This window comes from Carcharhinus amblyrhynchos, chromosome 24 (assembly GCF_965287045.1).
Source record: "Carcharhinus amblyrhynchos chromosome 24, sCarAmb.v2.hapA, whole genome shotgun sequence".
NCBI lineage: Eukaryota > Metazoa > Chordata > Chondrichthyes > Carcharhiniformes > Carcharhinidae > Carcharhinus > Carcharhinus amblyrhynchos.
This window is the reverse complement of record NC_137347.1, coordinates 20,219,479-20,243,921: the sequence shown is the minus strand read 5'-3', so window position 1 is coordinate 20,243,921 and position 24,443 is coordinate 20,219,479. Positions and strand designations below refer to the sequence as shown.

The 24,443-nt window shown below is 37.9% G+C and overlaps 1 protein-coding gene across 11 annotated transcripts in view; it reads right to left on the bottom strand.

The window, feature by feature from the left end:
• macf1a (microtubule actin crosslinking factor 1a) overlaps positions 1-24,443 on the bottom strand; it is a 562,465-nt gene that overhangs the window by 12,087 nt on the left and 525,935 nt on the right. For 4 of the 11 annotated variants that reach the window (XM_080211401.1, XM_080211404.1, XM_080211405.1 and 1 more), the window contains 9 exons: positions 22,412-22,508; positions 21,779-21,948; positions 19,738-19,900; positions 19,196-19,350; positions 18,580-18,654; positions 13,940-13,957; positions 9,925-10,042; positions 5,984-6,052; positions 116-327 (listed from right to left, as the gene is read on the bottom strand). In XM_080211401.1, coding sequence (XP_080067527.1) covers positions 116-327; positions 5,984-6,052; positions 9,925-10,042; positions 13,940-13,957; positions 18,580-18,654; positions 19,196-19,350; positions 19,738-19,900; positions 21,779-21,948; positions 22,412-22,508 — 1,077 coding nt within the window. The remainder of the gene's footprint in view (positions 1-115; positions 328-5,983; positions 6,053-9,924; positions 10,043-13,939; positions 13,958-18,579; positions 18,655-19,195; positions 19,351-19,737; positions 19,901-21,778; positions 21,949-22,411; positions 22,509-24,443) is intronic. The other 7 variants (XM_080211408.1, XM_080211402.1, XM_080211411.1 and 4 more) reach the window with 2 other exon arrangements.

The following is a 24,443-nucleotide window of genomic DNA, read 5'->3' as shown; positions in this document are numbered from 1 at the left end:
GATATTAAAAGTTCATCCAATGGAAATTTTGGACAGCCGCCAGCTTTCCGATCTTTCCAAATGAAATTGAAGAGTTACTGTTAAAACACCACAGAAATACAAAACAAATGCTTACTCTGCTTCCACTGGCTGGAGTTGCAGGTGATGATGGCATGGAGGTGCAACTGTGGTTACTGTGGCTGGCACTGGAACTGGATCGGGTTGGAGATGCAGCCCTGGATGAAGGCTTTGATTTGCGTCCCTTCATCCTGAAGGCAGCCATACCCTGAGAGGCACCTTCTGGCAGAATAAACTTCTCTCGCAGTTCTAAGTTGGTTCTTCCTCTTGCTAAAGGAGAAAAAAAACAATAAAATATTGATTGAGTTTTATGCAGCACTCAAAAGCATGGGAACCAAATAAATCTATTCAAAACAGATACCCATGAAATCGATGATTTATATGACACACCATACCAACATATGGAAGAATAGTTACAAAATTGTGGATGTATACTGTAATAAAACAGTTGATCATGCAAGCTTTTATTAAGTTTGCTTTTCAAAGCAATGGATTTTAACAATATCTGCCTTACTTCATGATGATATGATGTAATTTATATTCTTAAATTTAAAGACAGTCAAATACAGTCTTGTTGCTACTGCCCTGGGTTTCTACCAAGTCAGTCATAGGCTCATGATTAAAGTCAATTGCTACAGAGTTTCCAATTTATTCAGTTATTGGATAAGATAATGGGTGAATGATTTGTAACAAGAGACCTTATTTGAAAGGAAATGGATGAACGCCAGCCTGAGTGTCATTCTTGCCATGCTACATGCACTTCTCTGATCTGATCACAAAGCGATATTATGATAATACAAGAAATGTTCACAGCTTGGGTTGAACCATCACCTCAGCTGGAGACAAGAATTTGAGATGGGGTTGGTCAGCAATGTACACACTTCTTAAATACATGCTCCAGTGAGACAAGCTGGGAATCTGATTATTGCAATTATATTTACAGTCTAGGAAAATATATTAGGCCCCTGGGTTATCATCCTGCAGACTTTTCAAATGGCTTGATGGAATTAGTATCATCCCTGAAGGGTTAACCTTTCTTCAAAAATACACAGAACAAGAATATTTTCAAAACTTATATTAAAGCTAGGACCTTTTAAGATAGATTGAAAGTCCCTTCACATCAACAGCAACGTATGCATCCAATCTTATTTTTAGTTCAGTTTTATTCGATTGAAAAAAAAACTTAAATAGTTCATTTGCAAAGCTTAATGAAAGCTAGAATTTACAACTGATGTAGTACTCTGCCACTTGATCTGCACATACAAATGAAATCTGAAATCAAACTATTAGTGAAATAATCTTTCTATTCGTCCCTTCATGAGATCAAATATTATATTTCTGATCACAATGTAATGCCAAAATTAGTGATATTAAACATAAATACAAAAGTTATTGAAAAGACAAGATTCAGTTTCACAGCAGAACTGAAGGTTTTGTCACAAATGGTGCTAGGGTTTAATTAGTACAATTAAATAGCCCCTAAAGAACAGGAACAGAAGTTCAAAAGGCTAGGAATTGGAAGTTGCCAATAATCTCATGGGAAAAGTTTGTAAGTGATGTTTTGTTATAATAAAAATGTTAAATGTAGCAATAGCATGGATCTAGCTTAAATGAATGCTAATGGCTTTGGTTCAGTACTTCCTATTTCTAAATATCAAGTGTAAATGATAAAGAATTTGAATAATAATGAACGTGATTAAACTAAGATGAAAAAGAACAAAATACAAAGTGGAACAAATGTTTATCACCAAAATTTCAAAGATCCTTTGACATATACTAGACAGAAAGCATGCATATCAGAGTCTGAACAAACAAAAATAGGAGTGATGCTTATAAACTAGATTTTGTAGTGTACAGGTTATTAACAGAACCTCAACATCTAAGTGAGGAAATTTCAATTTAAGCAACAAGTTCCATTTTGAAGACCATGTGAACACACAATACAAAGAGGAGTGTAATAAATAAGAGAAAGACAAGGCATCTATTAATGAATTCTCAATCCAATCTAAATGAATAATTATTTAAACAGAAATAAATTTACTATTTTTAAAAAATTTATATATCATTGCACAGGCAAGTGATTTTCTGCTCAAAATATACTTTTCCTCCATTGGTAGGGTGCATTACTGAGTCATGGACTTTTCTGTTGACAATGATGACAGTGATTAGTGGAAAAAAAATGCCTTTGAGATGATGTGCTTCAGGTAGTTTCACCTTCACCCAAAGTGAGATTTATGTTATCCTGCGGTCACTTTCGCAGACTTAATTGGAAACTGATGAAGCACAAAATGGGTCAGAGGTCAAACATTTTGTAGAGGTTGGAGCTGATTTCCTCCTCTACTTCATTCGTCCAAATAATTTCAAGATCATAGAGAATTTTAGAAAAGAAAGCTAACAGTTATTACAATTCATACATTGTCAAAGGTACAAACTACATCTAAGTCAAAATTCAGTGTTAGCAAGAATATTCCTTGAGCATATCTATTTTATTTTTGGGCACTCATCTGCATCATTTGATTTGAAACAAAAAATATTTCAGTTCCTGAGGTAAGGGAAAATACAAATCAAGTGATATAATTTTGCAACAGTAATAAAAGATGACAACTAAGATTAAAGCAATATAACTAGTTATAGAGACTTTATAAAATATTTTGTCACACATATGTACCTGGGGACCTACTGATTGCAAATGGAATGCAAGGGAGGTAATTCAGTAAAATTCTGGATTTTATTTTAATTAACCTGAATTTTGCAAGTGGCAGCGAAGTGATGGCAATCACTACTGACCTTGCAGAAAGCATCCCGCAAAGATCTAGCGATCTCTGTAGAGTATATTTCAACTTTTCCAACATTAGCTTCATTCTGTTGCCAGCTACAGAATATCATGGACATCCAGCAACAGCGATGTCATCATGGAGGCTAAGCAGCCAAACACACTGCAACATTCATATGGGTGGCAATTGAGGCCTTAACATGGAGAATTAATTTTGTTTTAAAAGCTTATGGGGGCAATCTTACCAAAAACACTCAATGCCGAATGAGTGTGAAAACAGGAGAGAATCACACCCATTTTTTCAGCGAGCTTTCAGATATGATCTTATGGTACCTAGTGCAAAAAAAGGCGAAGTGTAATTCACTCCAGGTGAGTCAACAGTGTCTAGGTTCACCAGATAACATTGGAGGGCGCTATTGCACATATCTCGATTCTGTGCAGCAGAACAGAAAGATCCGTCAGTCCTTCCCCAACCTCATGGATATCGCGCACCGCCCCCCCCTGCCCCCCCCCCCCACCAAACATCACTGGCTGCTACGGCTGATCGGCCCTACCTGCCTGGATATTGCTCTGATATCTGCCCTGGATGACGCAGTCCCCCCACCACCCACCTGTTGCTGGGGACCATACGTGATCTTCCATTGGCAAGGCCATTAAGACAAATTAACCTGGATGATTGTGTCCAGGACTTACTAATAATACTTAAATAAAGATCAAAATATTTAAATTAGGCCCAGGCTGATCATGCTGGCAATCCGGGACCGGTAAAATTGCAAGAGGCAAGAAACTGGGCATGAATCTGGTTTTCTGCCTCTCTTGTGATCGTACCAGTTCATCATACTGACCAATCGCCATGACGAGGTAGTAAGATTGCCCCCTTTGAATGTTTTATCATAGAATGGAGAAACGTTTCAGGGCCAGTGAGGTTGTTCAGCAGTATTTATAAATTTGCACTGATTGGTGTTTTGAAGAATTGGGGAAGGCGGGATCTCATAGAAACATATAAAATTTTAACAAGACTGGACAGGGAGATGCAGGAAGGATGTTCCCAAAGGTAGGGGAGTCCAGAACCAGGGGTCACAAACTGAGGATACAGGGTAGGCCACTTAGGACCGAGACAAGGAGAAATTTCTTCACCCAGAGAGTGTTCAGCCTGTGAAATTTGTTAACACAGAAAGAAGTTGAGGCCAAAATATTGAATGTTTTCGAGCAGGAGTTTGATACATCTCTTGGAGCTAAAGAGATCAAAGGATATGGGGCAAAGTGGGAACAGGTTACTGAATTGGATAAGGCATGATCAAAATTAATGGCAGAGCAGACTTGAAGGGCTGAATGGGTTACTCCTGCTCCTATATTCTATGTTTTTACATATGCCATTAAATTCCTAGTTACCCCTCATTTGACAAGACATAACTTTTTCAAGGTGTTTTAGAGTGGGAATAATAATGTTAATTCAATATTTTCTAATTGGATTTCTACCTGAAAGGACTTCAATAGTGCACCCCATGGAAGAGCAAAAAATCACTGGCAGCAGCTTTGGGATTTCCACACTTAATTGCATACGTGGATGTAAGAAGTCACTGCTAGTTTCACAGCTGGAAAGAAGTTTCGGCATCATTACAACAGCAGAATTCTGGCTAACTTATTTACCCTCATATTGCAAATTCTTTTTATTCCCTTCTCACCCTTCCACATCATTGTTAGTTATTTGAAAGAGGCAAGCACTCTTACTTGAAAATACTTGGTTTTATTCCAGCTTTATTCAACCCCTAAAAATTAATTATACTGTGTAAAGGTAAAACAAATTAGGCTGGGTATTAAATAAGGAAAATGATCTCATCAGAAATATTAAAGAACTCTACCTTTTAGTCTCTCATCTGGACCACGAAACATTCACAGAAAGTTTGAAGAACACAACAGAGGTTACATAGCTGCATGAAGAAGCTGGTTAAAGTTATCCAGTACCCATTCCAAAGTAGAAAAGTGTATAATTATAGTTTTGGACAATTTCAGTCAAAGGGAACAAATGTAGAGCAGTTAGTGAGCAGTTCACATGCGATTTGGAATTAGTGCAATTGACACAGCACACAGTACAGCCTGGCTCCATGAATCAACTTGAACCAATCAATAACTAATCCATACTTATTTTGTACTTTGAAAATACCCTGTCTTATGACTGGGACTTGGAGCAAAAGTACATAATTCATTGTAAATAATGGTGCAAGTTATTTCCCCACCAGAAACAGTACACAGAATTGACTTTGGTTAGATGAGGATAGGGAGGAGGATGGTAATTGGAAAGAATTGTAGAGACAGATTGAAACATGAATATTGAGACAACACTCATTTTTCTTTTGATTCTAACAATATTTATAAGATAAATAAAATGTATTAAATCATATTATTTGGCAGTATCCCAAACAAGTAGAACGTATTTTTCCTTTAGGTGGTAATTTGCAAAGTAAAAATTGTTTCAGGACATTCTTTTCTTGTGATCATGGATAATTCAGGGGAGATGAAATAATCTATTAAAAACAATCACATCTGAATCTGCAAATGCAATGCAGGACAAGAATGCCAGGGCAATGTAAACCATCCAATTGTGTTCAATACCGGCTTTGCTTGATTTAGGTGGTTGGAATGCTAAGCGCTTCTTGGTAGTTTATCTGAACTAGTCCAAGATTTAATATTTCTTTACACAAAAACTTTCTAAGAACATGAAGCTACTTCATCTCTTTGACAGATCAGCTTTTTGACCAAACCCCTTTTTGTCGTTGATTTTGTAATTATCCTTCAGACCAAAGTCTTTTCTGGTAAGCTATTCTACAATACTTTTGGATAAAAGCTCTTTTTAACTTTTGTCATTTAGTATTACAAGCCTTCATTATAGTGAAATTTTCCTTGATTTCTGCCTGGTCTTAAATTAAAATGCTCTTAAAAAATGGGTATTTGCTTGGTTAGAGTTCAGATTTCAGACTGGTGAAATAGCATAAGAAGCAAAAGACAGCAAATAAGTAGTGAATTCTGAGAGCCTGGCTGTGGTACTGTGTGCAAAGGGTCAGTCTATCAATGTGGCTGAAAGAACAAAGCCAAAGCCATTCACAGGGAGGAGAAGGAAAAAGAGAAAGAGCTGGACAGAGAAGAATTGCCAACCTATTGGAGACTGACTGGAAATCGAAGAATTCGATTCCGAGCGTAACAATTTATTCCCTTGATGATGAACTAGAAAGAAATGACAGAAAAATCTGAAACTCAACCAGACAGATTGGAAAAGAATAGCAATGTCATTTACTTAGTGGACTTGCACATGTCAACACCTTAACCATTTTCCCTTTAATTAGGTCTTTTCCTTTCTGACCCATGCTGACCAAAATAGATTTCAATTTTAAAGCAGCAGAATCCATGCAATGTAGTGCTCTGGAGTTCCAAGGTACTCTGCCATTGATCAAACAGACATAGGCTGTCAGTTTGAACCCTCAATCTCAAGGGGCATTTCCTTCCTGGGAGGGAATCTAGTCAGAAGGATCAGTGACTTTGAAGATGCTTTCTGCTGTTGGTTATGGGGAGGCAATTGTGGAAACTTGGAAGCAAGTCTCCAACTGTTCTGAAAGGGTAAAATTGAGGTCACAAAGAAAATAAAATTAAATTAGGAATTAGCAATAATCAAGAGCACAATAAATTGTGAGCGTTGACAGATGAATAAAGAATATTGTAGCTCAAGTTGGTGTCAATCTCTCTGTGAAAGTCAAAAGAATTCTCAATAGTTTTAGGAATCAAAAGTTTAAGGATTGATCATGGAAGTAGATATGGGTCATATAAGACATTTGCAGCATGCTGCATAAAACCAATGCTTTAACCATTATGTTGTTTATCAGAAAATCATATTATAATAGCCATTTGAATTTAATTTTTGCTTTACTGGTTTAATGCTTACTAATAATGACCTTCCTAATTGAAGATGCATTTCTGTATGTAGCTTGTCGGCACTAATTGTTTCACAATCTAGATGCCACAAGTTTGAGTTCCAGGATTATCTTGAATTCAAGCTCACTGAGATAATCAAACATGATCAATATTGTGATTTTTGTTTTGGAGGGGTTTAATAACTTCTATGACATGCCGAGAGTTCATTTTACTTCACCAATACAACCCTGTCTGTTTGCCCATCAATTTGAAGGTATTTTTATCAGTTCGAGTTGGCTGTTCAATTTTTATTTAAATCTTAATTTGCTTACACCAAATCTGTGTGAATAGGTTTTGAAGATATTTATTTCCAAATTAGACTATTTTGTGAATGAGAAATTTTCTGGCTTCATTTTTCTGAATGTCTGAGATTCCTCTACCAGTAATTGTAGAGAAACCTGCAACTGTCTGTCTTGATCTTTCAGTTGAAGAAGGTAAATTGAAGGAGCTTGGTCACACAGCTCAAGAGAATTAGTCTTTTAAAAAAGATTGTTTTTGTAACTTATATTGAGAGGATGATGGGTGCAAAAGGGGAAATTCTAGCAACATTTCCCTGATAAAGTTTATTAACACAGGGTCTTTGCAAAATTTGTTTTAATTAAAGGTTGAATTTCTAATGACTTCTATCATACCTTTGGTGTCTTGCAAGCATGTGTAGGAACACAGATTTGCAGTTATGTGCAAGAGCATCAAGTAGAAAATCTTCAGACAGACAGATAAAATAGCAGAGGAAATAAAAAGAGCTTAAACAGTGTTAGAGAGTTAGACAACAGAAGTTCAGAACTAAGTTTCTTATTTAAACATTTTAGCTAGTTTGAATACTAACATACTTTTATAATATGATGCATTTCTGAGTTTATTCTTTTATTTCCAAGTTATAGAATGGTTTATGTTTGGATGTACATTTCAAAAAACAATTTAAATTTACATGAAGTGGTATATACCAGTGAAGTAGTATATACCAGTTCTTAGCTACAGCAATCCAAAATCCCACTGTCCTGCTCTCCATTCCTTCCACCATATGGCCCTACGTCTTCCAAGGTTTCAAATATTTAGCTCGTCATCTCTTAAGAGATGGGACATTTTTGGTCACAATGCTTTGTACCCAACAACTTGCTGCTTAAAGGATTTCTTCTTCTTCATCATTCTCTTCACTTCTGGTGACAATTGATGATTCATTTGCAAATGGTTCTCCAACCGAGAACAACATATTCACTCTACTAAAAACCATCATTTTAAAAATACCTCAATAAACCTGCTTTTAGCAACTGCTAATTTAGAGAAAAAAAAAGTAAAAGTGGGTGGAATTTTCCACTTGAGTGCTGGCTGATGTGAGAAAACTGGTGTGCAGCTCTCCAGCTGCATACCCACTTTTTCTCTCCAAATATTCCGTGCTCTCTAGACAAAGAATATGCCTGGGTATGTCCCTTGCCCCCCAGGGGCCATACTTTCCACTGTACCTGGGTGGGTTTCCTTCACCTGGTTCGTGTTTTGTAAAAATTGTTGTAAAGTTAATTGACGTGACAATTTTTAACATGGGGATAACCTATAGTGGAGAACCCCTCTAATTGTATTATAATTTATGGAAATGAGATTCCTGCCTCATTACATCACTGGCAAGGGGTGTGGAAAACTGGAAAGTTAGATTCTGCTGGCGTGGTTCTCACTTTCTGAATCTTGAGAGATTTTGTGCCCACGTTGTCGCAAGTGTTCACAGCGAACAGGGGTGCAAAATCACCTCCAGTATCGCATTTCATCTATAGCTTTTTGGTCCAGAGATCATCCTGGCAAAACCATTCTGTACACACTTTCTAGCTCGTATGATCCTTTTGGTGTTGGTTACCTAAAAATGTACAGTACAAAACCGTGCCTTAACAAATGTTTTGGACAAACTGATCATTACTGCTTTACTTTTATCCTTGACCCTTTAATAAAATCTAACATTTGTCATTTGTCAGCCCTTTTCATGGATTTATCCGCTTGCATTTTCACTTCCAGGGAACATTGTTTTTGAGTCCGTATAATTCTGTTCATCCATCTGTTTTTCTATTGAGTGCACACACCCTTTTCTTTCAGATTTCCTTACATCTACCTTGATTCCACTAACCTATTTCGAAGAGTCAGATTGGATTTGAAACATTAACCATTTCTCTCAACAGGCTGTTAGTCCTGCTGAGTTTTTCCAGCATTTTCTGTTGTATTCCACTAACCCGCTTTGTCCTTCCTGAAACCTGTTACAGTCCTCATCACTGTTTGTTAAACTCATTTTTGTGCTGTGTTTCACATACATTTAGGCATCGAATGCACCACCTCAACTTTAATTTCACCACGTGGAAGTCATTATTTTAAAATTTTACAAAATTAAATTGTCGGTGATTACAGGGAAACTTCAAAGCTAGTTTAAATATATTGTTATATCCTTGTGCTAAAATATAAGCGAGCTTGGGTGAAGTGTCATCACATCATTATACCTTCTAAACAACACCAGCAAGAAACTGTTTGTAATAACTGATTTCACAAAAGAGAGTTATGGGATTCTCTGGTCCTGCTGCAGTGAATGGAGATTTGGCTGAACGCCAAATTCTCTGTTCTCGCTGGCAGTGGCAGCGGGGTGTGAACAGCCAGAGAATTCTGGCCTACATCAGTATATTTTCCTAAATTATACATATGATACCTGAAGGGTATAATAAATTAATTTTGGGATTCAATCTTACAATTGAAGCTTGTTTTCAAAGGTGTTAAGTGTGTAAAAGCACTTCAAATACGAGCTCCAAGCAATGAAACACATTCTTAATACCTTCATTCCATAACCTTGGTTGGAACTTTGACCATTCTTGTTGGCGGAACCTTCCCCCGCCATAGGTTTCTCGTTGGCAAGACGTTCATTCCACAAAAAACCTTGTTGATAATGGTGGAGCCACAAGATCCTGCCACCAACCAATGGAAGACTGCCTCCCACCGCAGTGGGACATGCAGCGGATTCTGTGGTAAATCCCACCCTTTTTCTATAAACTATATTGTATACAATATTGTTTACAATACATAAAATAATTACACCACAAAGGCAGAACTGTTCAAGAGCAATGGTAGAGAAGGTAAAGGTAAGAGCATCCCCTTTCATTCAATCTTACCTCTGCAGGGGTCATTTTTCACTAAGAATTCATCCAATGCCATCCAGCCTCCTCCAACACGGACCATTACAGTGCTTCGCAGAATACGCACCAGGCGCAACTGCTGAGAATCTCCAAACTGTAGAATCACAAAAATGAAAGTTAATTTTGAAGACCAGTTATTTCACTTCTCAAACAAAAGCATTAAAGTGTGGTTGCTGGAAATCTGAAAGAACAAAAAGCGTTGAAAATACTCAGCAATTCTGGCATCTGTGGTCAGAAACAAAGTTAATGTTGAGTCAATTATGACTCTTTTTCAGAACACTGCAACTCCAGTTCTGAAGCAGTATCATATTTGACTTGAAACATTAATTGTTTCTCTCTCCAAAAATGCCATAAAACTTGAGTTTTTCCAACACTTTTTATTACCACTTCTCAGCTTCCAATTGGCCAACTGAAATAATTTTCACCCATCACATATTCTTTCTCTTCTCCTTTGACTAAATATGGGGATATCAAAACTGCTGCCAATGCTATCTCACCTGACCACTTAGTGAGTTGGCAGTGGGTTAAAGCAATTTAATTGTTTCTTGTGCTCATTGATTTCTACTCAATAACTGCCCCAGTGCCAGACTTTAATTCAGATAGCCAAAGCAGTTTTAAAAATAAGATGGTTAGGGCAATGCCAAAACCACTGAAGCTTCAACATTGTCTATATTATGGTAATTCATATTTGTAACTCTCCAAGCCAGAGTTCCTAATCTCAAATACAAGGCATAGCCAAGCACAGGCCAGAAGCCTTTTTACTGGAATTGCAGAAAGAGAAAAACTGTTAAACAGTCACATCATAAAGGCTGGAGGCATTATTGCAAAAATGGGATTAGAGTTTGGAGATGAGACCTCACCTCCACACGTTACTAAAATGGGGAAAATTTTACTTCTTCAGATTTGCCAATGGGAAACGTTTGACTTATAACACCTGAAAATCAGTGAACTAATCAACTCATTATACCAAATTTTGGGTTAATCCAAATGTAGGTTAATGATTTAAACCAGCAACTGTACTTGGTGGTGAAAATTATTATTTTTTTTCATATTCTGACCACATAACATTTGACTTCTGAATCATTCATAAACAACTGAAATTCCACACACAATTTGCAGGTCAGCTTAGAAATACGTAAGTCATAGAACTTAAAATGATAATTTTTTTCTATTTTGATAGTATTATTGTCCTTGAGTTATACAAGGATACAGTTTCATCTGTTTAATTCACTCATACTGTACAATGCTGATTTAACTCATTTAACCGCTGTACCAACCATTCATTTCATGCAAGTGCTATTCTGGCAGATTTATAAGTTGTCACCACACGTTTCATGCAGGTTTATGACCTTATGGATTTGATAAGTTACTTGCTGTCTTCACTAAGCCTTACACCACAATGAGTAATGGTATATGTGGTGCTAGAGAAAGAACAAGATAATCAACTTTTATCATATGGGCATGAATAGCAATTGTTCTACTTTTTGTACTTACCAGAATAAAATGTGACTTCATTAGTAGTAAGGCTACTAATTTAACATTCTTACAATCTCTGCATAATAATGTAGATATTTGTAGATTTTTCATAATTTAGTGCAATGGAAACGTGCATTGTGAACCTTTCAAGAACAGGTCTATCTGACATTTGCATGTTACTTACAAATACAGTCCTCTGTCATGCATGTTGATTTGTGTGCCATTGTGTTCTGCAGTAACTGAACTTGCAAACCTGCACTTCACTGCCACTTGTGGTGACACTATATCTCCTTCATTCACTGCTTTATAAAGTCTGGCACAGAATTTTGGTTCATACAAATAACAGTTTTGGTTTTGTGGCAAAGTTCTTTGGATGCTTAATTTCAAGGGTAAGCTGGATACAATCTTGTTGTCCCAAAACACAATGCATGAAAGCAAGGCCATTGGCAACTGGCAAAGGATTTTGACTGTGCATAAAGTACTCAAATTTAATCTTCAAAGAGAGGTCAGCTCCAAATGTTATCAGGAAAATCTTGCAATGATCATGTAATTTTAAACATGCACTTCACAAATAGCCCATATAATAAAATCAATAGCTTACGGAGAATAAGCGATTACTGTCATCCTTTCAATTGTCACAAAAATAATTGAGATAACAACTTACCCTAATAAGGCTAATGAATTGGAAGCTTTTCACAGATATGAAAGAATTTCAATAATCACTCACTTTCAGCAAGTTATTCCATAAATATTCATCAAACCATAAGGAATTGGAGAAAGCCCATGTGTAATACAGCAGTGAAAACCATTCATCCCAAAAATATAGAGCTCACAATATGCTAAGGTGATGGGTAGAGGTGCAACAGTTATGTAAAATAATCGTAGGCTGTGTCCTACTTGCAGACTTCAAATACTTCCTTAGCCCAGAAAATTAAATTCAAAAGCAAAGACGATAAATGCCACAGTGTAAATGAACAGATCCAAATCTAAACAATGCAAAAGTTGTCACAAAACCATTTGAAGTGTGACTTTTTGGGAGGAGGGATTTGCTGGGGAGCAGAATTCCTTATCCAATAATCTTTAAATAATAATCTGTATAACTGTCACACCCCTATAACTTATAAAAGGGCATGCAAATTGGTGAAATGCTATCAAGTTGATTAGCGTGTTGGTAAGAAATCAGCCTCAGGATAAAGACATGCCATCAGACTTATCCAGTATTAGACTACTAATTTACCATTCTTACAATCCCTGCATTATAATGTAGACAATTGGAGATTCTTCATAACTTAATGCGGTCCATTCTATATTAATATTCAATGTTGACATCAATATTGAATACATCAATATTTAATATCAGCCATGGGATTTCTTGTATTTCTGACGATACTGAATAAATCTGGTAGCAAGGAATTTCCTTATAAATATCACACAGTGTTTCTGAATATAACTGTCTTAACTGTACAAACACACTGATATCACACAAAGGTCCAGGAGAGCATCTCAAAGAGGGAGTTCAGACAGGTACAAATATTCACTGTTGCAACATTTTGAAATGTTGGAATTCAACATTTAATTCCTCTATAAATGACATGCATTTCAAATTTAAAATGCTGCATATTCAGTATTTCAGTCCGATAATAAAGTTTTATACGATCTGAAATATCCATGTGATAGTGTGTTGCACATGCCTGAAAAATGTTGCTCCTCAAAACTAAGCCAAACACTGTGAGATATAGTTCATTTTGTATCCCTAAAGATTCAGCATATGGAATGCAAAAGATTTTATAAAATCAATCCAGCATCAAAATCACACCCACCCTTCTAAGTGACTTGTCAAAATTTCAAGCATACATAGCAGACTGCATTTAAGATATTAATCAGTCAATAAATTCCTGGGAATACTTCCACAAATGGATCAACCAGAACACAGGTCTGGTACCAGATCTCTCGCAGATTAGAGCCAAGAGAGCATCTGAAAATTCTCTCAACTGTCCAAAATATTTAGCGTACAATAACCCAGCTTCACCTATTTCATTGCTCGCAAAGTATTGATGCTAATGTTTAATGTAAATGTTTAACATGAAAAATGTTTGTTTCTTCATCCCATTAACAATTTTTAAAATATTTAAATACTCTCAAAAGTTTCTACATAAAGAAATCTGAAACACCAAAAAGGTTGCTTAAGTATTTTGTTTAAGTGGTAAGTACAAAAGGTACACCAAAGTAATGTGGTCAGCACGCAAATTTCTGGCAAAAAAAATCTCTGCACGAATAGCTTAGTTACTGACATAATCTACATATTTAATATTCTCACTTCCTTCTTAAATATATTTCGTAAGTAATCAGTGGGATTTTGTTTTCTTTTTGCACTTTCTGACGATGTATGTTTGGAATGATTGACAGAATTTTTCTAGGTGCTCGGTGGAAGACAGAAAGAACCATTTACATGCATATCAAAGTGGGAATTCACAGCACACATCATTTTTTGTTTAGTACACAGAGTGCACTGTACCTGATTTCCAAGGAAGAACTACATCCAGCAAGACAATATGAAGAGAGAGAGAGAAAACATTTAGAAATATGTGGTAAGCACATTCAAAAGCAAAATTCCATTGCAATGGGATTATATATATAAATGGCAGTATATAGTAGAATACAGTAAACAATTTATTAGACTTACAGTGATGCAAATGACTAAATTCATACCCCTTTCTCAACTTCAATTTTATACATTTATTTTAATAAAACTAATTTACTAACAAACTAAGTAAACGTCCATACTAAGTGGGAGCAATGAAGCTTTTTAATCACTTATATTGAGGTACTGGCTATTCCAGTTACAAACTGATCATTTAAAATAATTTAAGTATACCCTTCTGCTTTTGGTTAAAACAACAGCATTGAAAAGTCTAATTCCTTATAACTGTAAATGTGTGAACAAGTGGTTTATGATTGGAAAATTTCTTCACCCCTAATAAGAACTGAGAATTCACATCAAGTTGATGGCTTAATAATTATACAATTCAATTTACAGGATCGTATTTGTGATATTTCCACTTCATAGAGTAATAAGATTTCACAGTGTTGTAAATAGAGAAATGAACAGACGCTACACTGTTTTAATTAAAATGATCAGTTGCAGTTTATAAAAGGGGAAAGTGACTGACTGAAAATTGAGGAGACAAGATGGAAGCTTAATGGAAATTAATTTACATTACAGCTGCTTCCCTGAGTCCAGCCAGAGAGAACCCTTGTTACATTGCTTAAGTCCTGCCTGGTTGCAACTTGAACATGAACAAATGTACACAGAACGATCTTTAATGGGAGATTTGATGTGCTTAGGTTAGAGAACAAGTAGTTTGCAAAGTGTTCACGGAAATGTAACACATTCCAGAAACTCTGCAAGTCTAATTTGATACCGTCTCCCCCAGGGAGTTTTTCTCATCTTCACTTTGGAAGGCGGTGGCTCTCTACTGTGGTTGACAGTCCTGATTTAGCTTTGTATTGCCAGTCTGCAGTGTAAATGGACCCTTAAACTAATAAATCTTGTAGACATACTAAGCTCGTCCATGTTGAAGAATTCTTAGCTATTGATTATTACAGAGCATTCAGCATCTTTGAGAGTAATTAGCTTCAAACCTTGCTGGCTAGCTATGTTTTCTATTGTGTAAAGATGGTACTTCTAGAACATACCAGAGTCTACTACACACAAAGACTTCTTTACCACAGGCAAGCTGTTTTAGTAACATCTACAGCACAGGAAATAATCCTGTATACATCTCTCCTTGTTGGCTGCAACTTCTGTGACTGTTTTTATGCTAATAAATATCACTGCTGCATCTACTATAGGAATTAATATAACAGAAAAACTAAAAGGATTACAATAAATGTTCAAAAACTGTAGTGCATTAGGTCCTATTAAGAAGAAGAAAACTGAACAGCTTGATACAAGTGTCGGGATACAAGCACCTGTGACTTATGAAGGGAAAAATGTCAATCTTTTCTGCTTCCTAATGCCATTAACCCCATTTTGGAAGAGAGCAAAACATGCATGTGGTGATCTTTCACATCCCTTTTCTTGGTAAATGTTGCCTGTCTAACTTCTCCCAGAATGCACCAGTAGTCACTTAGCCGCATCTACTGGATGTCTACAAGTGCAGCTTAGCTACACTGCCATTCTTTAGTGATTGGTCTACCCATCACGCACTGATGTGGTGTTGCCGGCGTTGACTGGGGTAGGTACAATAAGTAGTCTCACAACACCAGGTTAAAGTCCAACAGATTTATTTGGTAGCATGAGCTTTCGCAGCATTGCCCCCTCACCTAATGAAGAGGCAACAGTTCAAAAGCTCATGCTACCAAATAAACCTGCTGGACTTTAACCTGGTGTTGTGAGACTACTTATTGTGCCGATCACTCACTGTGGCACTGCTGCCTCAACAGCTCCACAGTCCTGGGTTCAATTCGTGGCTTGGGTCACTTTGTGGAGTATACACAGTCACCCCGTGTCTGTATGGGTTTCCTCTGGGTGCTCCAATTTCCTCCCACTGTCCAAAGATGTGCGGTTAGGTGCACTGGCCATGCTAAATTGCCCGTGTGTCCCGGGATGCGTAGGTTAGCGGGATTAACAGGGTAAATACATGAGGTTGTGAGGATTGTTGTCAGTGCAGACTCAATGGGCTGAATGGCTTCCTTCTACAATGCAGGGTTTCTATGGTCAATACATGCATTGAAATAGTAACTGCTACAATAAATGCTGGGGGAATAATCAGTGCCTGTGGAAACATATCCAAGGAGTCAACATTCCAGATGGGGAGGGAAAGGAGAATGGAGAAAATGATACAGAAGGATATACAACTCCTGCAGTGATGTCCTGGAACTGAGGTTATTGACCTCCCACCACCATATCTGCACTTCTCCATAAAACATTTCTCATTACACAATTTGGTTACTCTTCTATAGCATCACATTTTTAAAGATGACATTCTTCTTCCTTGGTCATGCAATGCAATTGTATACCAAATTTCAACAGGCAAAATCATGAAGAACATTAAATACTGATAATGACATATACGAACTCCAATGGAAAACTGAAATAGGAAAGTTGTTCAACTGCAAAGAACATGTAATTATAAAAAAAATTGAAGTGCAGCATAGTCTAGACAGTTGGATATGCGCAAACTTCTATATTGTGACTACTCATAGTTAGTAACACAATCCCCAACATCTAATAGCCTTCAATAATTTAGCTAATTGTGTGCTACAGCTCTGCGGGATAGTTACACTAAACAAAGAATTGTCCAATACGCTTCTAATAAAATAATCAACAATTTAATCAAAACATATAGAAAATGTGAACTTTTTATACTTCCTACATTTTTTTTCCATTTTGTGTGCATAACCATGCGCATGGAAGGTACGCATTAGGTACCTCACCAGTCAGCGATCTGTGCTAGGACCCCAACTGTTCACATTATATTAATGATTTGGAAGAGGGAACTGAATTTATTCTCTCAATTTGCAAATGACACAAAGTTGGTGGGAGGCTGACCTGTGAGGAGGATGCAGAGATGCTTCAGCATGGTTTGGACAGACTGAGTGTGTGGACACCTGCATGGCAGATGCGGTACAATGTGGATCAATATGAGGTTATCCACTTTGGTAGCAATAAGTAGACAGATTATTACTTAAATGGGTGTAAATTGAGAGAGGTGAATACTCAATGAGAACTTGGAGTCCTCATGCATCAGATGCTGAAAGTAAGCATGCAGGTACAGCAGGTGTAAAGCAGCAAAATGTATGTTGGCCTTCATAACAAGAGGATTTGCGTATAGGGATAGGGAAACGTGCCCGAGAGATGGAGGCAGGTGCGCCGGGCGGGGGGTGGTGGAGGAGGAGGAGGAGGTGGTGGAGGAGGAGGAGGAGGAGGAGGTGGAGGAGGAGGAGATGCCATAAATGTCTGAGACGGAGATGTGAGTGTGTGAGAGAGGGGGGGAGGCACGAGTTTGTGAGAGAGGTGTGTGCACCCAGTGCAAGTATCAGTTTTCGAGCATCGCTCCTCCCATTAAAATGACTAAAGGCAAGAGTTAATTATTTTTTTAAATGAGAGAACTTTTTACATTACTCACTCCTAAAGTGGATACTATCTCCAGGGGTTGATGTTAAGGGTCCATGGGAGGGTGGCTTGGCCAGGGATTAATGTGAGTGGACTATGCAGCTGGTGAATGTATTTGTGGTGGTCTGTCTCTCCCTAATTCCTAATATATATAAACAGATATAGCTGGAAAAGACTTGTTTACATTTGATTTCTGTTTTCACAGCAAAACGGGGCATTGATATTATGAAAACATTTGGAGTTTCCCAATGCTTTTGGGAGATCATTAGGGGTTCTGCGGATCGCAAAGTTTGGGAAACCCTGACTTGGTTTAACAAAAATCTATCTGCATAAGTCTATTTTTGAATTCTCAAGTACCTCTTCAGGTAGAGCAACAATTGTACCACTGAAAACTCTTCAGGGGTTTTCAAAGCTGACTTTCAATACAGGAGATACTTTCTCAGCTGTCACTGAGTCATTTTTACTCTGCAAAAGATTCTAGCTTGTAACTTAGATTGATTATTGTATTAATTTAAATTAACAGCAGTTATATTTAAACAGAACACTTCTAAATACTATGTGAAGATACAACTTAAGTTCTCCCTATACTGTATTTAATAATGTCAAGCAAAAGAGGTGATGAGAATTATTCAAATGTTTGGCAGATCTTAAAACTTTAGAAAGTTTGTTAATATTGTCTATTCTGCCATAGAACATACTGTTTATTATCTACATCTTAAATGAACGCATTTGCCAAAGCATTACTTTATAAATACACAGAATCCACATTTAAAACTTCATTCATTTTTAGAAACACATTAGTGTTAATGATCCAAAACTTCAAACAATGATAACCCACCATTAACACTAGCCTATTTAAATTATGTACATTCCACATTATTTCCTCTAATAGACTCATGCCAAGGAAAGTACAATAACAAATTGCTATTTGATATTATTTATATTTTATAAAACACAAGACTGAATCTTTATTTTTGATTTAAAATGTGCAAAAAATTAGCATTGATTTAAACTTGTAAATAAATTAGTTAACCTACTCTGTACTTGTTTTCTCCAATCTGCTCCACCTGAAACCGTTTTGCACATTTACATTGTGCCACTTGCCGTGTCACCTGTAAAGCAGAGATTTTTAAAGTTAGAAACTAAAATGAATCAAAGTGTGTCACCTACAAAAACTAGTTTTACATTACACGTTAGCAGGATGTGGTAGCTCTCAAGAATAAATCTAACTTTTGTTTTAAACATGAAAAGTACCATCTCAAATACATGCTATGGCATTAAGGATTATAATTTGCACGCGGCAATCATGGAAAGCAGTTGCATCATATATAACTAATCAAGATACTAGTTACAATAGTCTCCGAGAGCTTGGCTGATTTTCTTTGGGGCCCAGCGAAGGAGGGAGAAGGGTGTGGTTGATCATGTCAAGATGGTACAGGTTTGATGGATCAATTGATACTCTCATGTCCCTATTCACATGTGCATCGTCACTAATTCACCACGCAACGCAGAAGAACTTCAGTCATACTTCTATCACATTTCAGAGGAATGCTTTCTCTTTCTAATTTTAAGTATTTTCTTGTGCTTGATTCTTAACCCAAGTGCAAGATTTGTTTATGGCCTATGTTGAACTAAAGCCAGTGAACTATGTACCTCATCTTCAATTTTGTCAGCATCCGTAACAGGCCGGTAGGCATCTTTATTTGGATGAAGTGCAGCCACAAATTCATAATAATCAATATAACCATCTCCATCCCGGTCAAAGATGTCAGCAACAGCAGTCATTTCCAGTTTACTGGTGGGAAACTCTGAAATGTTAGACAATAGAACATAAAATTGGATAACTTTATATGATTTTCACCAATTTTCAAGATTTTATGCCTTAGACCTTCTTCTTCACTCCATAATCACTCAGCCTTCATGCCAAATCCGGGCTACTAATAACACAGACCTGCAAATTGCCAAACAGTCAATTATGAGTGAAGCTGCATCCTATTACTCTAAAATCAAGCATGCAGCAGCATCGCAATCAAAGTCCTGACATGGATGGGCACATTTTTGAAGAGGTGATCCCTGTATAAACCTAGTCCATCTCTCCAATGTAAAGCAAATGGTCCAGTGAAGGAATAAAGTTATATTTGACTCCAGAACAACGTTTTAGAAAATGAAAGAACAAACTTTATAAAACCAATTACTTGAGGACAGGATTCCATCAATGAACTCCTGTCTTGTGATCTTTCCATCTTGATCCTTATCAATGCGTCGGAAAAAGTCCATTACGCGGGACTTCTTATGGTTCATCCATCGCATGTATTTCTTTCGCCAAACATCAAAGTCAAAGTTGGCAAATTCTTTCAACTGAAATTGAAAGAAAGGTTTCATTGGAAAATTAAAAACTGAGGTGAAATTAGGCTGCACAGATTGCATAATGCTCAGACTTTAAATATTTCAATAAAAAAATTTAAAAAAATAGCCATATGGGATTTTGACTTTTTAAATAGAGGTTTAGAATACAAAAGCAAGGAAGTTATTCTAAATTCTTACAAATGATCAAGCCTCAGTTAGAATATAGAACCCAGTTCTGAGCAGCATATTCCAAGAAAAAGATCCTGGAGAAGTGAGTTACCAGAATTATGCAAGAGATTTCAGTCAAGAGAATAGACAAAAAAGTGGGTTGTTTCCCAAAGAGCAAAGAAGGTTAAAGGGAAGTTTCATAGGAGTGGCCAAAATGATGAGGGGTTTGATAGCGCAATTAAGTAGAAAATGTTTCTTGTGTCAGTAACCAGAGGACACAGATTAGGGATAATTGGCAGAAAAACCAAAATGAAAACAAAGATAATTAATTTTAAACATAGTCTGATATTGAGATCCGGAGTGCATTTCATAAGAACATAAGAAATAGGAGCAGGAGTAGGCCATCTAGCCCTTCGAGCCTGCCCTGCCATTCAATAAGATCATGGCTGATCTGTCGCGGCTCAGTTCCACCTTCCCGCCCTCTCCCCATAACCCTTAATCCCCTCTCTTATCAAATACCCATCAACCCGCGTCTTAAAAATATTTAGCGAGGCAGCCTCCACCACTTCAACGGGCAGAGAATTCCAGAGATTCACCACCCTTTGAGTGAAGAAGTTCCTCCTCAACTCCGTTCTAAACTGCCCCCCCTTTATCTTGAGGCTGTGCCCCCTAGTCCTATTGTCTTTTTTGAGCGGGAAGAGTCTCTCCACCTCTATCCTATCCATCCCATTCATCATCTTATACGTCTCAATGAGATCTCCCCTCATTCTTCTAAACTCTAACGAGTACAAGCCTAGTTTATTCAGCCTCTCCTCATAGCTCAACCCCCTCAACTCCGGTATCAGCCTAGTAAACCTCCTCTGCACTCCCTCCAAGGCCAAAATATCTTTGCGCAGGTGCGGCGCCCAAAACTGCACACAGTACTCCAGCTGCGGCCTCACCAATGCCCTATACAGCTGCAGCAAGACCTCCCTACTTTTATATTCAATCCCCCTCGCTATGAAGGCCAGCATCCCATTCGCCTTCCTGACCACCTGCTGCACCTGCAAGCTGGGTTTTTGCGACTCATGCACAAGGACTCCGAGGTCCCTCTGCACCGTCGCCTGCTGCAGTTTTTCGCCCTGTAAGTAATAGTCCTTCCTACCATTATTCCTACCAAAGTGGACCACCTCACACTTGCCAACATTAAATTCCATTTGCCATTTCCTGGCCCATTCGCCCAGCCTATCTAGATCCTTCTGCAGACTCTCCACACCCTCCGCACAATTTGCCGTTCCCCCAATCTTGGTGTCATCAGCAAATTTCGACACCCTACACTCGGTTCCCTCCTCCAGATCATCTATATAAATGGTAAAAAGCTGAGGCCCCAGCACCGACCCCTGGGGCACTCCACTAGTCACCATCCGCCAATCCGAATAGCACCCGTTGACCCCCACTCTCTGCCTCCTATTTGACAACCAATCCTCTATCCACGCTAACACCAAACTGGCAATGAAAACTGATTCAACAGTAATTTACAAAAGGGAACTGGATATACAAGTGAAAAGGAAAAGAAATACGGGCTATTGCACAAAGGTTGTGGAGTGGGGCTAACTGGATAGCCCTTTCCAGGAGCTGGCAAAGGCACAAGGGGCGGAATAGCCTCTTTCTGTGTTGTTAGATTCTATGATTCACAGGTCATATACCATAATACAAAGTGCTTTTGTAAATTATAGCCCTTACTTCCTCCAACCGGTCCAAACAGTCATGCAGCTTGCGCTGTCTCTCCAGTGCCAGTAACCAGACTTGCTGCCACCTGCCAGAAAGCAAATTTATCCGGGGATTCTTTGCTTCAGTCTGTGGCGGGATAGCAGTGGGTGCAGGTGGATTAGTCATCTGATTTAGAGGTTTTCCTATAACACAAAGAAAATGATCACCAGATGTTGATTACCCTAGTATTTTAAGTTGTATTGTTCATAGGATCCAAATGGTTATAATGCCCCTAATAAAAGAGATATCACTTCAAACTTACTGCTTTCAATAAACAAGTACTAATTTAGTTAATGTTCCCAAAAGAAAAATCAGCTTTGAAGAGTATAGTACACTGAACATCTTAAAAAAATTAAATCAACATGATATAACGCAATCAATAATTCATAAAGTAAATAAGGCATAACTATTCAAAGATTATTTGTTCATTCCTGACCTTACTTTAGATTAAAAAAAATCATTCAGCACTCAATAGTTATTCATCAAATATTCATCTATTCATTTAGTAAATTGTGACCAAAGCAATAATTATAGTTCTGAGGGCGTTCTTTCCCTGTATGTTTGATCTGTATTCTATTACCCCTTTGTTGAATGAAAGAGGCTTACTTCCTCGCATGTGGGATGGTTCTACTGCTTTCCGCTTGTATGTTTTTGTTACTTTGTCCACATCTGGTTGCTTCCGTGTCATTTCTTCCATGAAAGACTGAGTAAAGAAAGATAATTGAAGAGGGAAGTGGACAGTTAATAATAGTTGAGAATACTTGATGATTTCATTTAATTTGAGCTTGAAAATACCAACAGTGGGTGCTTCCATTCATTGATTTGGAAAATATATTTACTTTTCCAAAATATCACTGAAAGATCAGTATCTGATTATCAGTGTATAGTTGTGTATTGTGGTGCTGGACAAGGTTCAGGCTTCAAACGTATCATGGTTCTTCATGAAACTGAATTCAATAAAGGTGGTAATTCATAGGCTGGTACCAGGCTGCCATCATAAAAGCTCAGTAAGAAGTCTCAAAATACCAGGTTAAAATCCAACAGGTTTATTTAGTAGCACAAGCTTTGGGAGCGTTGCTCCTTCTTGAGGTGAGTGAAGAGTTGTGTTCGCAAACAGGGTGCATATCGACACAGATTCAATTTACAAGATAATGGTTGGAATGTGAGTCTTTAAAGGTACAGACAATATGAGTGGAGAGAGGGTCAAGCACAGGTTAAAGAGGTGGGAATTGTCTCAAGCCAGAACAGTTAGCGAGATTCTCCAGAACCTTCATCATGTCATCGATGAAGACGAACATCTCGCCAGGGCCATTCCCATACCTCCACTTCTTGCCTTCAAACAAACCATTGTCCACAGCAAACTATCCAGCCTTCAGGAGATAAGCGACCACGACATCACAATCCTGCCACAACAACCTCTGCAAGATATGCCGGATCATCGACACCGGTGTCATCATCTCACGTCAGAGCACCATCCACTAGGTACACAGTACATACTCTGGTGACTCAGCCAACATTGTCTACCTCATACGCTGCAGGAAAGGATACCCTGACACATGGTACATTGGCAAGACCATGCAGACGCTATGACAATGGATGAATGAACACCACTTGACAATCACCAGGCAGGAGTTCTCTCTTCCTGTCAGGGAACACTTCAGCAGTCAAGGGCATTCATCCTCTGATCTTCGGTAAGCATTCTCCAAGGCGGCCTTCATGACACATGACAACGTAGAATCGCCGAGCAGAAACTGATAGCTGAGTTCCACACACAAGGACGGCCTGAACTGGGGTCTTGAGTTCATGTCACACTATCTGTAACCCCCCATGACTTGCCTAGGCTTGCAAAATCTCACTAACTGTCCTGGCTTCAGACAATTCACACCTCTTTAACCTTCTCTCCACTCGCATTGTCTGTACCTGTAAAGACTTGATTACCTGTAAAGACTCTTATTCCAACCATTATCTTGTAAGTTGAGCCTGTTTCTATGTATGCCCTGTTTGTGAACACAACTCTTCATTCACCTAAAGGAGCAATGCTCCAAAAGCTTGTGCTACCAAATAAACCTGTTGGACTTTAACCTGGTGTTGTCAGACTTCTTACGGTGCTTATCCCTGTCCAACGACGGCATCTCCACATCATGGATACCATAAAACCTGCGAGTTTTAGCAGCAGGGAAAAAGGACATGCAATCTCTTAGAGAGTCTGGCCTGAAGTTGACTTCACTTCTACTCCACGTGATTAAGCCCTCGGGCAATAAATGTTGCATTGTCAGCATCAGCCAAATAATAGGAACTAACTTTTAAAAAGGTAATCTTGGGACTTTGGTAGACTAAGTTAACTAGTGCTTTTCAGGTACTATGTTAGTCCAGTTTTTAAGTCAATTTGCTGCCGTAATGATGGTGAAACTGGCAGCATTCACCATCATACTCCACTGAAACGGACAGTCAGTAGTATGTCCAGAATAATGTGGCAATCCAGAAGTCACTGTCAATGAGTTTAGGGTCATTCAAAGCTCCTACTGCAGACTGCAATCTTGCACGTAATCATCGTTTAACAAAAACTTCTACTCTAAATTGGTTAGCTCTGCAGTTAAAATCCCTAGAAAAAGTTATGCCTTGTATAAAATGCAATGGC